Below are 18,032 nucleotides of genomic sequence, written 5' to 3' on the forward strand. Positions count from 1 at the left end.
ACTTCACCTTTCCAGAACTCCCCTGGATCTGATCTTCACTTTCATGTTTTCAAAAATCCATGTTTTTTTTTTAATTAAATGCCAATTCTTTGTAGAAGGCATCCAAATTTCAGAGATAAGGATTTTAGAAAGTTAAAGTCATGTATAATCAATCACATTTTACTATATTAATAATTCTAAAAAGCTAGGCATTTGTTCTTAAAGATGTCCTTATGTGCATATACACAGAATCATACTACTGATTCTATTCTGCAAAAATTGAAAGATTTGGTATTAATTTATATTTTGGTTATTTACAATTCTTTGTCATTGCTGTTGTGTACTAGTGCACTGAACATGTAAATATATATCAACACTGGGCAGGTAAGCTGTGGCATTTCCTTTTGGTTATGATAATATGAATTTAGCCCTCTGTTTAGGGTTAGGGGTCTGAGGCACCTCTGTTCTTGTCTATACTTGGACATTTTAAATTCTAATAAATATTTATTTCCACTCTCACCAATCATGCATAAAAATTCCCATCATAAGGACTTCTTTGAGCATGCTAGGATTAATCTTTATATTTTTCTTTTTCCAGTTTTTTTGGGGGGTTTGTTTTAGCCAATATGTTAAGAAAGAATGATAAAACAAAACAAGACTTTTTTTTTTAATTGCATTTTCTTAACGATTGGTGAGGTTGAATATTTTTAGATAAGTTTAATTTTCAATTGTTGTTACTTATTTGTATATTTTTCTATTTTTTAAATTGGAACTCACATTTTAGAGTTAGTGCACTAACATATTTTAGCATAAGTAATCTATACTCTTTATGACAATATTGCCTCTTTTCTCCCATTGAACTGTGTCAGCTGAAGTCAGCTGATAATAAGTCAAGAAATCCTGAATTTTAAAAAATAAGGAAAAGGAGAAGAGTGAACAAAAATCACCCATTTATTTTTATTACTCGGAGAAAATGATTGGTAATTTCCTTTTAGTGCATTATCTCTGAGTCTAAAGCAATTCTGTCTTCACCTTCTATAATTGTGATTATATGGATCATATGTTCTGCATCTCAAATATTTGTCTTTTAAGGCCCACACATTACGTGGTCAAAATATAAAAACACCTGGAAGCTCCTTGTAAGTCACATCCATTGCCATTCCCTTCTGTGATTGTCCTATTTTTCTGTCCAATTCTTATTTATTTTTCCCCATTATTGTCCATATTCTCCATTAAGGGCCCTTGTAACAGAGCCTCCTAGCATCACTCCCATAGTGTTTCTTTTTGGCTACAATACCCGGCTCATGCCATAACCCTCAGGATGCTCATTTCTGCTTGACCTGGCTGCCATCAAGTCTATTCTTGACTACATAGCGTCCCTGGTGATTCCACTAATATATGCAGTGGAGGCTTGTGCCCAGGCTGAAGCCCAGGCATGACTGAAGTGGCAGGGAGAAGTCATGACATGAAAGAAATGGTTGTCAGTGATGTGGGGCCTGGAGAAAGCTTGGTGGTAGCAGTGCAAGGGGGGGACCCATGGTATTCCATTCACAGGTGGAATAAGCATCAATAATGCTTGGTTGTGAAAAGGAAAAGTAGTTTACAAAATCATATAAGGGAAAAAATTAATATTAGTTGGCTTCCTGTGAAATTGGTATTTGACTATTTTTTGATCAAAGTACCAATTTCATATGGTTCAAACTAATATATATTTTATATATATTATATATATATATATATAATATATATATATATATATATATATATCTCCAGAGATCAACAATCTGTTGCTTTTTTAATTTCTGTTTTTCTAGCTTAATTTAAAAAAAAATGTTTTCTGTACATTTCCTTGTAAACTGCTCTTTGTAAATAAAGGTTTATTATTTAAATTTTCATAATTTTGTACATATAAGGTTGAATACCTTTCCACTTTGAATATACTATAGATAATTCCTTGTTATTTGAATTTAGGTTACTTCCATTTTTTCCCTTTTTATAAATAATTGTATAACATTTGCCCAATAGCTAAATATTTTGGCTTATCTGTTGTTTCTACCTTAAGAAAAATTTCTTGTAATATAAGTCTTAGTCCTAAAGCGATTTAAAGATATTTGATATGTATTTTGAAATTGTGTTCTGGAGAAGTTTTATGAATTTGACTGTGAATAATAAAGACTGTTTCCTCATAGCATAACTGATGATATATTATTCATTTATTCTTACATAATAGCAAATCCATATTGTTTTACTTACATTTCTTTGATTGCTAGTGAGTTTGACTATTCTTCATATGTTGACTATTTAGATTTCTTATTCCGTCCAAGTTTTTATGTGTTTGTTCATTCAAAATTTGGTTCATCATTATATTTAATAACTGTTTTCCCACATTTGTCTTTTTTTCTAAAAATAGTATGTAGAAGATTACATTTTTTAACCTGAAGGTGTCCATTTTTTTCCGCATGATTTACACATGAGGGGATATGCTTAGATTTTTCTCACACAAAGGATTATGTAAAAATAAGCCTATATTTCTTCTATTTTTCCATTTCTTTTATTATTTAAATATTCATTAAAATGCATTTGATATACTGTTGTAAGGTCAGGAATTTACTTCTACCAAGTTTGGTTAGTTATGTCAACACCATTTACTGATAAATTTATCCTTTCTGTAGTGATTTGATATGATCTTTCGATAGACTCGTAATAGATCTTTCTCTTCCCTCTGGATTACTCTGTTGCATTCTTTACTTTGCAGCTACTGTCAACTCTTCAAGGTACTAATATTATTTCACTGTTCTACTTCAGTGGCTTTCTATCACTTCTAAGATATTGACCAAATTCTTTATACAGAGTAGAGGACTCTACCTTGATCAGACCCTTGCTGATCTTTTATTTATTCCAAATTGTTCTGTTTCTTCATTCTTAAGAGTATTTCCCATGTTTTTCTTCTCGGTAGATCACTCTTCCTACTCTTCCTCACTTATTTAACTCCTACTCATCATTTAGATCTTAGCACAAACGTCTTCTTCCAGATCACAGCAGATGGCACTGCTATGAGCTCTTATAATTCTCATACCCTTTGTTCTTTTCTTCAAATAACTTATTACCATTATAATCATATAGTTATGTCATTAGTTATTTAATGCCTAGCTTCACGACTAGACTACAGACTACATAAAGACAGGGCATTTATTTGTCATGAGCACGCTATAAAGGCGCACACATGAGTTGTGTCTCTCCACGATGTCAGCTTTATTCAGTCATAAAGCAAAATTAAATCACAATTATAAAGCAGGTTCAGGATTCCAAACTCAATGACATTTCACCATGCGATTAAACTTGGCTTTTTACACAGCACACAGAGCAGGACAGAAGACAAGCCACACAACAAAAAAGATAACAGAAGGGTGTAGGAAGTTGACGAACCAAACTCAAAGTCAGTCTGTGGGTGCACAATTGAGTTAAGACCTCCCTCTCCTCTGGGTCAACTCTGGCCACTTACTGCTTCAAGTTCAAGCAGTGAAGGATCTCCATTCTGTTCAGAGATCAGTCGGGCAGAGCGTTTCATGGCAGTTGCCTTTTCTTAAGTGGTCAGACATAGTGGGGTCAGGTCTGAAGAGTCTGACAGCTTATTGCCAAGATCCTTCAGTTTTTAAAGGGATTTAATCAGTTTGGGGTCTCTGCAGACCTCCTCTGGTTTTGCTCCTTATCAGTTCTGGGGTGTCAGCTGACATTGGTCCTGGCGATATCTCCTAGCTACAGTCCCTTAACTGCTTGCATCATTGCTTGACACATGCTCCTTCTTGACATGAGGGACTCTGTACAATAGTATTCCCCAGAATGTGGCACAGTGCCAAGTATGTAGGTCTTCATGATAGCTGCTTAATCAACATTTATTGAATGAATAAACTTTCTATGACTTTTTCAAGGGACTTTTGTGACAAGAGTGAAGTTTTTTCTTTAGTGTCAGAATTTGAAACTCAATGACATCTGTTTCTTTCAATAGCTCTGGTGCATCCCTTTATAATTATTTTTATTTGTCCCTTTCAGGTAACACAAAGTCAATGAATAAATCAAATTACTCTCCAGTGTCTGAATTTGTGTTGCTGGGACTTTCTACCTCTAGACCAGTGCAGCATTTTCTCCTTGCCTTCTCTACAGTGTTTTATGTAACAATTGTTGTGGGAAACTTCCTTGTTGTGTTTGTAGTGACCTTTGACCCTTACTTACGTTCTCCCATGTACTTCCTTTTAGCTAATCTCTCATTCATTGATTTGTGTTTTTCTACCTTGACGGTACCTAAGATGATTCATGACCTGTACTCTGGGGACAAAACCATATCCTTTCAGGGATGTGTCATCCAGATATTCGCCCTTCATGTCCTGGGTGGATCAGAGATGGTGCTGCTTGTTGCCATGGCCCTGGACCGATATGTGGCCATATGTAAGCCCCTCCACTACCTGACTATCATGAGCCCACAGATGTGCATTTTACTTCTGTCTGGTGCTTGGGCTATTGGCTTCATTCATTCGGTGGCCCAGTTAGCTTTTGTTGGCCACTTGCCTTTTTGTGGTCCTAATGAGATAGATAGCTTTTACTGTGACCTTCCTTGGTTTATCAGACTTGCCTGCACAGACACCTACGGAATGGAATTCGTGGTTATTGCCATCAGTGGGTTCATTTCCATGGGCACCTTCTTCTTATTACTTATGTCCTATATCTTCATCCTAGTCACTGTGTGGAAACGTTCCATACGTGGTGGTTTGTCTAAGGCCTTTTCTACTCTGTCAACTCACATCACCGTGGTGATTTTGTTCTTTGGACCATGCATCTTTGTTTATGTGTGGCCATTTCCCACCATCTCAGTGGATAAATTTCTTGCCATTTTGGACTTTATGATTACACCCATTCTGAATCCTGTTATCTACACATTGAGGAACAAGGACATGAAGATGGCAATGAAGAGGCTGCGTAGTCAACTCCCGAGTTTGAGAATGATCTCCTAAATAACTCACAGGAGCACAAATTACTCTTTGCATTTTCAAACAACTTCAACTAATACAGATTCTTAAATAACTATACAAAATTTGAGGCTGTTTTTTTCTAAAGTCACCATTTTTTAATATTCAGAATAGATCACTAATTATGAAAGTATATGGAACTATCAGTTAATTCTCTATTTAACAAGTTGTTTGACAACTTTTCCCAAGAAAAGTTTATGGGAAGTTGATAAAAAAGCACAGATTATAGACTTAGAATCTGCTGAAAGTATGACCTCAGACATTAATTAGACCGTCTGGATTCAAACTGATCAATTTAGAGCTAATATATAGAAACTTTTGAGGGAACTATGAAATATACAGCTTTCCTTCAATTTAAACCCGGGATATGAATAATTCAATTTTATTTTTTCTGAAAGAAAAAATATATGAGAGATGATTTAAACTCTGGAGGAAAAAGGAACAAAGAGGGAGAGTGAGGTAGATAGAAGTAATAAGGAAAGATTGAGATACATAGGTGGGAAAACAAGAAGGAGAGCCTCAGAGATAGCATGTTTCATGTATTTGGCCTATGTCTATTACTCTCACCCTTGCTTACCTCAATTCCATGGACTGAAGCCACCTCCAGTTGGCCTAGGGCAGGGAAATTATATATATATATATATATATATATATATATATATATATATATATACACACACACACACACACACACGTATATATGTATATACACACACATGCATACATATATAATCTTTATTATACATATCTAATATTTATATTATACAGATTTACATATCTTATTGCACAATTTTTGAACTTCTGACTTAATGTCTATGACTCAATAAGCAGATATTCTTTAAATGTCAAATAGATACTAATCTGATCTTTTATGATTGATATCATTATTGAGCAATTACTTTGTCCACATTGTTTGTTGACAGTTTTTCCTCTAGTAACAGGTCTTGTATAACTCTTTTCTTAAGCTCAAGCTATGGGTCTCAAGTATATGTGTGTGCGCGCGTGTGTGTGCAGAATCTGTAGAAATTGCTAAACTAATTTAATGTATGTTTTGGTTTGATAACAAGAAAACCAAGCCAAATTCACTGCTAGACTATGAAAGGCCTCTACATCCTGAGTATTTGCAATTCTTTCTGGTTATACAATCAGTAATATTTTACATTTTTCCTGTATTGTTGCTTAATATTTATGTTTGCAATGGATTCTTACTGGGTACATTAAATTGAAAAGGACAAACATTAAGATAGATTTCTGAGTGAGGAATCTGCCATATTCTTGAGTCTAGTAGAAAAAGGGAGAAGACTAAAGTTCTAAGCTCAAAAATTCTGAAGGACAGGGCACCTGGCTGGCTCAGCTTCAGAGCCTGTGACCCTTGATCTCAGGATTGAGTTTGAGCCCCACATTTGGGTATAGAGATCCCTTAAAAATAAAAAATCTTAAAAATTTTGAAGGGCAAAACTGAATCACCTAAAATCTTTCAGATTGAGAAGCAAGAGATCCATTAGAATCATAATTAAAATTTGGAAGGGATATATCCAAGAAGGAGGTGTAAACCAGATGTATACTAAGTCTTTTAAAAACTACAATCCGATTCAAAGAAGCTCAGTACTTGATTGGAGTGAGGTGATTACACTTTAACTTTTTATGCCTGATAGACGAAACAGTAAGGAGTTTCTGGAGGAATATATAATGTCAAATCTATAAGATTTTTTATACACAATGCCTAAAACACATAAAATAGGAACATGCAAAGAAGCAGGGATATATGCCTCATAATTAAGGGGAAAATAGTTAAAAGAAGAACACAGAGGGCTCAATTGTTAAAATTAGTAGAGTATAAAATCACTATTTTAAAGAAGAACTTAAAGAGTTGAAAAAAGTGGAGAAAACAATAAAAATTTTAACAGAGAAATGGAATATCTAAGGAAGACCCAAATGATATTTTAGAACTGAAAAAGCAACATAAAGCTATGAATTTAAGTGGGCTCACAAACAGTGAACACAGAAGAATCAGTGGACTCAAAAACAAGTCAACAGATAGCATCCAGACTGAGGTACAGAGATATAAAAGACACAAAAAAACTAAGAACATATACACACACGCACACACAGAAATAATAATTATTGTAAATAAGGGTTCATGTTTCAGGTGCTCTATTTGGGGATGTTACAAAGTACACAAGACCATGTTGCTTTTAAAAAACAGTATGAAATTGGAGCCTACTCCTCGGCCTGGCCCTTGGCCCTTGGAGCCCATTGCCACCGCCTGTCTTGAGGGCCAGGATTGCGTGCTCGCCTGCAGCACTGGGTGGGGCAGCAACTGCTGGAGGCCAGCGTGGGGAGGATCAAGGTCTCCCAGGCAGCAGCAGAGCTGGAGCAGTATCGCATGCAGAATGCCTGCAAGGATGCCCTGCTGGTAAGTGTTCCAGCTGGAAGCAATGTCTTCCGAGAGCCCAGATCCTGTGCCTTATTCTAAAGGCTGTAGAGGAGAAGTTTGCTGAGGAATGCTTTTCAGTGCAAAGCGATGAATGCCTTCAAGTCTCAAGAAAACGCTTTTCTCCAGCCAAATGACTTTCATATATTTTAGACCTTTCCTGTGGCTTTGGTCCTGTAGTCAAAATTCTACAGAAATTGATGAGTTTGTACTCAGATAAGGAAACTGGATGAAGGAGTACACTTTAAATAATAATGGCCTGATTCTTTTGGTAAAGTGTTTTATATTTAAGATCAACAAAAGTTTGGGGCACCTGGTGGCTTAGTCTGTTAAGTGTTTGACTCTTGATCTCAGCTCAGGTCTTGATTTCAGGGTGGTGAGTTCGAGCCCCATGTGTACAAGTAGTCATGAGATTCTTTAAGAAAAAAAAAATGATACCGCCTAATACACCCCTTTCATAAAGGAATTACTAGTGTTTTTATACCCAGAATATTATGTTTGTTTTATTTACTGGATGTTTCCATTTTGGGAAGGAAACATTTTTGTCTGTTAAAAAGTTGAATATTTGTAATTTGTTGTTCCTAAAGTTTTTATACCCTAACAAAACTTGTTCTTTTTTCATGAATTTACAGTTTCTAAATGAAGACAAGCAAGTACAAAACTGGGGGAAGAATAGGCTTTATTAATCAAATCATGTCTTGATTTTTTTTTAAATGAGAAGATTGTTTTATTTGTAACACTAAGGGAGCTGCGTCTTAGCAAACTTGTTTGGAAAGATTCATGTTGTGTTGGGTATTAGATTACCTCATCCTGTGTACAAAGCAGACTTGTCTCTGTCTTCTTAAGTTCCTCTACTTTACAGTTGTGGTTATACTTAAAAAAAAATACTACATTATTTCATGTCTTTAAAAAAATGTTTTAATGTGGGGCGCCTGGGTGGTACAGCGGTTAAGCGTCTGCCCTCGGCTCAGGGTGTGATCCCGGCGTTATGGGATCGAGCCACACATCAGGCTCCTCCGCTATGAGCCTGTTTCTTCCTCTCCCACTCCCCCTGCTTGTGTTCCCTCTCTCGCTGGCTGTCTCTATCTCTGTCAAATAAATAAATAAAATCTTAAAAAATAAAAATAAAATAAATAAATAAATGTTTTAATGTGACCATCAAAACATGCAAATGATTAAACACAAAGTAATGTGAAAATATGACAACCTAAATGAATTCTTAATGTCACAAGTGTTTTACTTTGATGATGTGCCTTTGATTTTATTTGGGACACTTTGGAAAGGATGTTTTGTGTTTGTAATAATCTTTGATGAGCTTGGAAATAAAATTTCTCCTTAATTCATCACTTAAAAACAGTAACAGGAACTTTGAAGTATGTCTGGTCCAGGGATTTCAGATAAGGAGATGTAAATTTGCATACCTTTTTGAAGCATACAGTGGGAAGAATTCTTAAGAAAGTTATTGATGTGGGGCCTCCAGGGCATGGTCAAGAAAGAATTCTTGAGATGTTTTGGTGCAAAAAGATGCTTTGGGGATGTGAGGGTGATCTGGCTGCGACATCTGTCACCCCATTGATCTCCAGGGTTGATTCAGCTGATCTGGCTGGCTAGGCGGGTGTCCCCTTCCTCCCTCACTGCTCCATGTGCAACCCTCCCAAAGCTGTGCACTCGGGTGAAGAGGACGACCTTCCCTGATAGAGGAGAACCATTCTTCAGTCAAGTGTATAGGAGTAGCTGCGCTCCCCTGCTAGAACCTCCAAACAAGCTCTCAAAATGTGCTTTTGTTACAGCACGGGGGTAGGACCCATGGGCAGAAAGGGCTGCACTTCTGCTGTGTGAAGCTGGTGGTTATATGCTTGGTGTTCAAGGCAGAGGGAACATGCAAGGAGTGTTAGATCACAAATGTTTTCTTCAAATTTCTACTCCTAAACTACTTTTGCGAGACTTCTATGGTGTTTTACGGTAATTTTAACTATTGGTGAGATGTACAGGCAGTCATGAGACCTTTTAAAACTGAAGCAACTGGCACATATTTGATCCTTATTGGAGCTACGCAAGCTTCAGATCAGCCTTCTGGGCTAAAGCTGAACATTCTGCTTCCATTCCTCTTCAGTTATGTTGTATGTAGTAATAACGAACAGTTCACAAACTTTGTATATAATCCGATTGCTTACAGGCCATCTGAACACTGAAGTGAATTAAATGGATAATTTACTCTAAAATCAGACTTTTGGGCCTCACTTTCAGAACACTTTTCCCTATTTTTATCTGAAAAAAGATAATGAACTTTCTAACCCATTTACAAATAGAAAGAAGTAAAATCCCCAAAGGTCGTTAGTATATCCATGTTTGTATTTAATTTAGCACATGTTCTGAAGGTAATTACACTGTTTCACAAATGACTAAAATATGAGGTTGAGGGGACAATACTCTCATCAGATTATAACTATGATTCATTTCTTTTCTGAGTATGATAGGGAATACTTAATTATTATCTTTACAGCTGTCTCTCCAGATAAGGTAGCTAAAATATCAACTGAGAGACTAAGTATCCATTTATAAATATAAAGAGCAACATTCAATACACTGACCTATTGACCAAAATTTAGAGATCTATGTGAAATGCTTTGCTCAAAGAAATGCTTAGCATAATAGAAAACTTTAAGATAAGGTGTTGAAGTAGCAGCACTAATACTAGTAAGTAACATTAACTTGTTATTAATTTTAAGTCATTCTTGAGCACAACCAAAATCATAGTCGTAGAGATTTGCCAAATTTTCCAGACAGGAAATCATTTTGCATTCCATGATCAACAAATGATTATGGAATATGATAGAATTGGCATAAAAGTTTTACTAGAGATACACATGATTACCATATGTGAATTGGGGAATGCTTCCCAGTCCCAAGCAACAGGACAGGCATGGCTAATTTAGAGATCCTACAGTGGACATTCTGATACTGTGAGACCCTGAAATACAGAAATCCATATGCCGACATCATAGTCTCTTGATGGCATTTTTAATTTCTTTGTTCCTTAGAGTATAAATGGCTGGATTTAGGAGAGATGTGATGACAGCATAAAATACAGCAAGAAACTTGTCCACCCAGGTGATGCTGAGTGGCCACAGGTAGATAAAGATGCAAGGCCTGAAGATACACTACCACTGTAATGTGGGCAGTGCAGGTGGAGAGAGCCTTGGATGCCCCATCCTTAGAGTGAAGGCAGATGGAAAGCAGAATATAAGAGTAAGAGATTAGCAACAGAATGAAGCAGATGGTTGCCAGTACCCCACTGTCAGCATTTATCCACATTTCTAAAACAGAGGTGTCTATGCAGGCCAACTTGATCACCAATGGAATATCACAGAAAAAGCTATCCAATTCCCTCGGTCTACAGAAGGGCAGCCTTATAATCATGGCTAGTTGGCTTATTGAATGCACAAACCCAATGATCCATGATGTCATCACTAACCCAATGCACATTTGCCTGTTCATGATGCTGAAGTAGTGAAGTGGTTTGCAGATGGCCACGTAACTGTCATAGGCCATTGACACAAGTAGCACCATCTCACCCCCTCCAAAGAAATGTCCAAAGAAAATCTGACACATGCAGCCTTCAAAAGAGATGGTCTTGTTTTCCTTGAGAAAGTCTGTGATCATTTTAGGGGTAGTGACTGAGGAAAGGCAGAAATCAGTGAATGAAAGATTGGCTAACAGGAAGTACATAGGGGAGTGAAGATGAAGGTCAGCAATAATTAGGAGCACAATGCAGATGTTGCCTAAAATGGTGATCAAATAAAGTGAAGAAAATATCACTAGTAGGAAGGCCTGGAGCTCCCATGAACTACAAAGCCCCAAAATAACAAATTCAGACACCACAGACTGGTTTACTTCTTCCATTTAGTCCAGTTTGTTCTAAATTTATCTGAAGAAAAGACAGGAAATTAGATTTTCTGAATAAACAGTATGTGAATCAAGAAGATTTCTTCTACATTGCTGATGAAAGTGTATACTAATATAATCAGTCTAGAAAAATCTTGGCCTTATCTTGTAAAGCTCAATATTCACAAATTCTGTGGTTCATCAGTTTCACTCCCAATTCCATACCCAAGATAAACTCTTATGTATGTATATAAAGAGAAATATAATAATCCCCATAAACAAGACAATGGAATGTTATTCAGAACCATAAAAATTACAATTATAAAATGATATAGATATATCTTAGACATAGTAATGAAGGAAAAGGAGTCCAAAATGGATCCACTCAGTACAATTTTTATAAAATGAAAAGCAATAGAAAAATAACAGTATACATTGCAGGAACTCAGATAAGTGATAAAACTATATGCAGAAAGAGAAGATGTACAATGTAAATAACCTCAAGTAAGGGGAGGCGAAAGGTCATCATAGAGATGAGCACATAAGCAGTGTATGTTATTAACAACTGTTTAGATCTTGTATTAGATCTTTGGGTCATGTTTTTATCAGCATAATTTTATCATTAAATAAATAAGCAAAGAAACACAAAATGGGCTTGCAAAAATAGTGAGACTATGTTATGAATCAAGAATTATGATCAATTTGGTGTGCCTGGCTGGCTCAGTCAGTAGAGTATGCAACTCCTGACCTTGGGTTTATAAGTTCAAGCCCCACGGTGGGTATAGAAATTACTTTAAAATAAAATCTTTTTTTTAAAAAAAGAATTACGATCACTTCAATACTATAGACCTGACGTAAAATAATATTTTTTAAAATGATATTTTATTGTGTAAGGCATGCATGTTAGAAAAATAGTTTCTATTTATAAATTGGAAAAATGGAGACAATGTTTAACACATTATTGAAGGTTAATTTTTTTAATGAATAAATAGATGAATAAGTTTTTAAAAAGAGATAGTAATACTATTTTTGACAAAAGACAAAACTTTTTGACTAATGAACATAGTTAACTAAGTACAAGAGGAGATAAACTATCAAAAAGAAGGTAGTTAAAAATCATTAAAGAATAAATGTTCCAGGCGTAAAGAAAGGATGAATCATGAGCAACAGGAAGAAATTGTTCTCTGTTCATGAAATTCAAAGCTTATGTAACCTGTAAGAAATTACTTACAGCCTGAAGTATACCTCAGCCATAGTGCATCCTGAAGTTTGGTTTTGAGTATCAAACTCTAAAATGTGTTTGGAAGCCATTGTGCCAGACATAGTATAAGACCATCGAATACACAATCTGCTGTTAGGTTTCCAATTCCAAGCAAGATGGCTTCTGAGAAACTAAAATCTGGAAATCTCCGCATGGACTAAAATGATCCAAAGTCTGTAACTAACTCTGGGAGAGACTCTGCATCAAGCTACCAGAGGAAAATATTTTTTTGAATTACAAATGAGAGTTTCAGAGTTAGGCAAATTCCTTCATTTCCCAATATCCATTGGAAGCCATTTCTGTTCAGTCTCATTTGCTTTAGCCTAAGAAGTCATGATTTTTGAAAGATGTTCCAGGAAGAACAAGAAAAGAAAATCTTTGGCAGAAGACTTTTGCAATAGCAAAGTAAATGGCAAATACAAATTAATTAGATGTCTTATCAAACAAGGTAGAGAAATTTTAAGTTTGCCTTTGAACTTGTTATTTTTGCTGTTTAAATTAATTAATTTAAAAATCGAATAATCCTATCAAGCTAGAAAATAGATTCATATTCTTTCTCTCTTTTCCTTTTTGCATTTCTCTCTTCCCAGTTTCCTTTTTCCTTCTTTTTTTTTGCCATCTGCTTCTGCCACTTTCTTTTGAAACTGTGTTTATCAGAAGGGCTTTGCACAGTGGCTCAGTTGTCTCCAGCAGCCACTACTAGTTCTTGATGACTGGTGTTCGTAGCCCTCTGTGAAAATTGGAGACCAGCTCTGCAGTGTTGTTTTCCTTTTCTCTATAACTCAGAGCTATGATGAACATTTTTAATAATTGTTTCATAGCCGTGAGGACAATCATACTCATTTTACTGCTGAAAAGTTGAGTTAAAAGGTAAATGCCCAAAATAACACAGTTAATAGAGTCTATTTGGAGTAAGCTCCTGGAAAGAATGTTGGTGTAGAGAAAAGTTTAGTTCAGTTGAGAAGAAATAGCATTTCTATGAATCAAGAAAAATAATAAAACTCTTTATAAGAATACATGTCCTATGAAGAGGTAATTGACATAAGAAATATAAATGGTCAGTAGCTATAAGAAAAGTATTCTCTGTATCTGTAATATTCTGTTTTTGCTCTTGGCACTAACTGCTTCAAGTTTCCTCTAATTTAGCTGTTACCCTCACCTCTGTCTATAATTAATGTGTTGTTGATATTATTGTTTAAATCTACAAAGGTGGTCAGATACCAGTGATGAAAATGACTAGAAAGTACTAAATATAGGAGGGCCTTTTAACTTCTTCTAATATGGTCAAGAAGAATTTATTGAGTTTATTTTTACTGCGTACTCTGATCACTTTTGAACACTGCAGATGAAAAAGAAACAGTCTGTAGGTGCTGTAGGTTACACCAAAGAAATAAAAACTTATTTATGTTTTCTCACTTAATACTTGCCTTAAAAGTTGTTAATATTATTTTAGTTGAATTACAAAAGGCAATATTACTGCTAAATTAAGTATATTAATAGTCATATCAATAATACTGTTATAATTTATTTTCAAGCGTGTCCTAAATGGGGGAGTTAAATCTCCCGATTCCAAGAGTATAATTTAAAAATCAAATGACTTAAAGTAGACCTACCCAAAGAGAATCAAAACTTAGGGGAAAAAAAGAAGGAAAGAAAGGAAGAAAATGAGAAAATTCCTATTTTTGTTTTTTGAGCTACTAGTTTCAGGTGGTGTGGAAACTAATCTCCCTGTTTCTTTCTATGTCTCCCTCTTCCTCCCCTGAATACCCACTGTGTACCAGAAACTTTCACTCACATTGTCTAATTTAATCTCCACAATAATCCCATGAAACAGGTCTTATTAGTCTGAGGCTGACGCCCAGTGTAACCTTATAGAAGTCTCAGAGCAGAGAACTAGTGTGACTGGGGTGTACACTCAAGGTCTCTGACTTTAGTCCTTCTCTGACTTTGGTACCATTCTGCATTTCCTTCTGTTCATTTCCAAAAGCATAATTTCATCCCCATGGTAGCTGTTGACTGTTAAAACTTTTGAGAGAGTTCATTCCATATTTTCTATCAGTTTTTTTCCTGAGCTTAATTATTAACAACCAATTTTCTCCATGTTTGGAAATTTCTGTTAATTATGCCTACATATCTGTGTCTGGAACAGTCCCGTAATCCAGAAAAACTGTAGACCATGCTGACTTGGTGCTATGAGAACACAAATGCTTCCTCAACCAGGGTATTTAGGGAGGGGTGACACTGAATAGAAGGCATTCTTTCTGATGCTATGGGGAGCCCAAAAGTCCCAAGATGTAGCTGGGTGAAGAAACCCTTGATATTTCTGGAAGCTGTGCAGAAATTCCATGCCATCCCAGTTAGTATGTATGGAAATATGATATTAAAACATTATGAAAGTGTCTTAAATGTGATAGAGGAAGGGAATTAGGGAGCAGTTAAGAAACTTACGGAGTATAGACTGTAACTTCTTCCCAGAGGAACACCGTATTTGATCAAATTTTTTCCCATGGATAAAGCACAGTTTACATTCTAACTAGAATCTGAAATAAAATCATATTGCAGCAAAACAAATAATCCATTTTCAGTCGTGACCAGTATTCATGTAAGAGTGTGAAGCTTATATTCACTGTAGAGAATAGCCTCTGGAGGAGGAAACTACCTATGCTATGTTCCCATGGGACCTCTTAATTTCTGAGTTTCTCTGAATTGAGAATATCACCTGAAAGTGTGCCTTTTGTCAAGATCAAAGACAGACCTGGTCAGTACAATCATAAAATTTCCAATGATGGAAGTTAAGTACAGTTTTAAAACATTTCTTTGGCTACCTTTTTTTTTTTTAAAGAAAAGTATTATTTTAGAATGAAATTGCCATTTAGTTCTAGTCCCTTTAGAAGCCAGATGATTTAGGTAGTGGTCAGAAATGCACTAGCCACATTGCATGAGAATGATGATAAAAACTTGAATAACTGCCTGATAGGAGCAAGCCAAGTAACCAAACAGTAGAAGCTCAGGTATGAGAGGTAAGACACGTGCACACAACTCAAAAAGACTAAAAACCTGAACAATGCCTGTTGGATTTATATTATTCATTAATGTTCAAGGTGGAGGAGGGAGGTGACGTTTAAATAATTATGTATGCAAATGAGTTGTTGCCAATTTAAAAAGGCATCCATAGGTATTTATCTAGGGGATGTTAGGAAAAAGATGAAGACATTCATGTCTTAAATCAGAATGCTGGATTATGTTAGAAAGGACTATTCTAAGACCACTGACTCAACAAGAATTATAATTTGGAGTTAAGTAATTATTGCACAAAAAGGAATTTACTTATACAAATAGAAATTTTCTTGAATGCTGGCCTGGGTCTTCTCCCAGACTGATAGTGTAAAGAGCAATAGGCTAGTGGCATTGGGATCCCTAATCAGCAGACAGCTCATAATTTTCAGTTTGTGCTGGCCACCTAAGTTCAGATGGGCTTCTATGAAGTAACATAGAGGCAATTAAAAACTTTGTTTTTTTTTTAATTTTGGTTTATTGTCTTTTGTATCAATTGCTTGTTTGAAAGAAAACTAGAAATTATCAAGGCAACTTAAAACGAGTCTAAGTTGTTTCTCTCACAAAAATTTGAGAAGTACCATCTTTTGTTTGTCTTTGGTTTTTGGTCTAAGTAGTTTGGATAGCCAACTAGATTAATAATTTCAATGGCTTTAAAATGTACTTGTATATTTCTCCAGCTTCTAGGCAATGGGGCTCCTGTTCAATTATAATGAGAATAAAACACTGAAAACCCCACCCTGATTAATATAATTATAAATAAGGTCAAGATATCTATGAGCTAAGAATTGTTGTGCAAGGGTAATGAGGAGGTAAGAGTTAAGTGGTATAGTTATGAATGGGCTCCACTTCCCACATTTTTAACAGTACCATTTTGATGATCTCTTTGTAGGCCCTAAAGAGATGATGCTTTCTGTGTTGCTAATGATTATCTTTTGTCTAACCTCAACTTCTGGAAGCTTGGGATATATAAGGTTATGATTTCTTTAACCTGCTGTTTTCAAAGCAAAGTTTTCTTTGGTGGAATACCACCTGCTTGGTGCCTGTCATTTTCTAGCCATCATCTTCTAGCAATCTACCCACGGAAGAGACTGAGTTATGTCTTAGAAGAAATGCTAGATGTAAATACATATAGGTAAGATCCCTTACCTTAAAGAATGTACTATTACAGTAATAAATATTAGAGTAATAAAACAATGAACAGCAGAAGGTAGTATATAATTAAGGGCTACATATTTCAAAGGATTAAAAGACCAACATGGGCAGCACAGATTGGTGAAAAGTAATATGGAATATGCCAAATTTGACTGAATGGTAGATAGCCTTTCCAAAGATATAGGGAGTAAGCAGTGTAATTTCAAATAGTGAGGACCCTATTAGCATAGTGCATGAAAGAGGATAGTGAATGGTATAAACCAGAGAGCCCAGGCTTTAAAGACAGGCAAATGTAGTCTGAAATTTAGCTCTATCTGTTATAAACTATGGGAACTTAGTCAAGTTACAAACTCTGAGCCTCATATTTTTGTATCTAAAATGGGATTCTTTTATTAGCTTAATATTTGTGTGTGTGTGTGTGTGTGTGTGTGTGTGTGTGTGTGTGTATTTCTAGACAGTATCCAACCAAAGTAGTTCAGGTAAACAAAGAAATGCACAGTATGTAAAATGGTGATAATAGTGTACTAGATTTGGTTTATATATCACAGCAGATATTCACTCTTGCCTTCCTTGCTTTCTCTCTTGCTGAAGGATCTATGACAATGATTGTCTTTGCCTCTGCCATACAACCAAGGGCCCAATGTGGGTGGTTGTGTAGGTCCTTTGTGTCTCTCGCAGGCACGTTGTCTCCTTCCAACACTTCACCTTTGGCTTCCCACCTCTGGACTCTGTCTTAGTTTAAGTTTCCTTCTCCCAAAGAGGAGCTTGAATAGAAGACTTGTATGTAGCTAGTTTATGTGAGAAGGGGATCTCTGGAGGTAGAAATGACAGAAAAAAGGAGATGAGACAGGGAAGGAGGGAAAGGCAACATATATGCACATTTTTGAGGTCACTGAGGAGAGCAAATGCTATGTCATGTGTCCACAATGTGCAAGGCAGTGGTCCTAGCATTGGGAATATTAGGTTGACTAAACTATGGACAAGAACTTTGAGTTTCGAGGGAAGATCAGATATCAAACAAATACTTATATAAAGAAATAACTGAAAATTATAATTTCTGGGGAAGAAAAGGTATACCGTGTTGTGAGAGAGTGAAAGGGGGAATAATTTATTATTTAGTGTTTTTTATTTGAGTATATTTGACACACAATATTACATTAGTTTCATATGTACAGCATAGTGATTCAATTTCTCTTTATATTATGCTATGCTTACCACAAATGTAGCTACCATCTGTCACAAC

At 35.7% G+C, this 18,032-nt stretch overlaps 1 protein-coding gene and 1 pseudogene across 1 annotated transcript; one reads left to right on the top strand and one right to left on the bottom strand.

The window, feature by feature from the left end:
- Positions 1–4,043: 4,043 nt before the first annotated feature.
- On the top strand, positions 4,044–4,985 carry LOC125282706 (olfactory receptor 4F6-like). Its single transcript, XM_048218379.2, has one exon. It carries the CDS (start codon positions 4,044–4,046, stop codon positions 4,983–4,985), a length of 942 nt encoding a protein of 313 aa, XP_048074336.1.
- Positions 4,986–10,433: 5,448 nt separating this feature from the next.
- Positions 10,434–11,337, bottom strand: LOC125282685 (olfactory receptor 4K3-like; annotated as a pseudogene).
- Positions 11,338–18,032: the final 6,695 nt, after the last annotated feature.

Source organism: Ursus arctos, unplaced genomic scaffold (genome assembly GCF_023065955.2).
Source record: "Ursus arctos isolate Adak ecotype North America unplaced genomic scaffold, UrsArc2.0 scaffold_33, whole genome shotgun sequence".
Taxonomy (NCBI): Eukaryota; Metazoa; Chordata; class Mammalia; order Carnivora; family Ursidae; genus Ursus; species Ursus arctos.

Excerpts from the sequence above, each read along its gene's own strand:
- LOC125282706 (XM_048218379.2), top strand. The coding sequence starts at position 4,044 with ATGAATAAATCAAATTACTCTCCAGTGTCTGAATTTGTGTTGCTGGGA.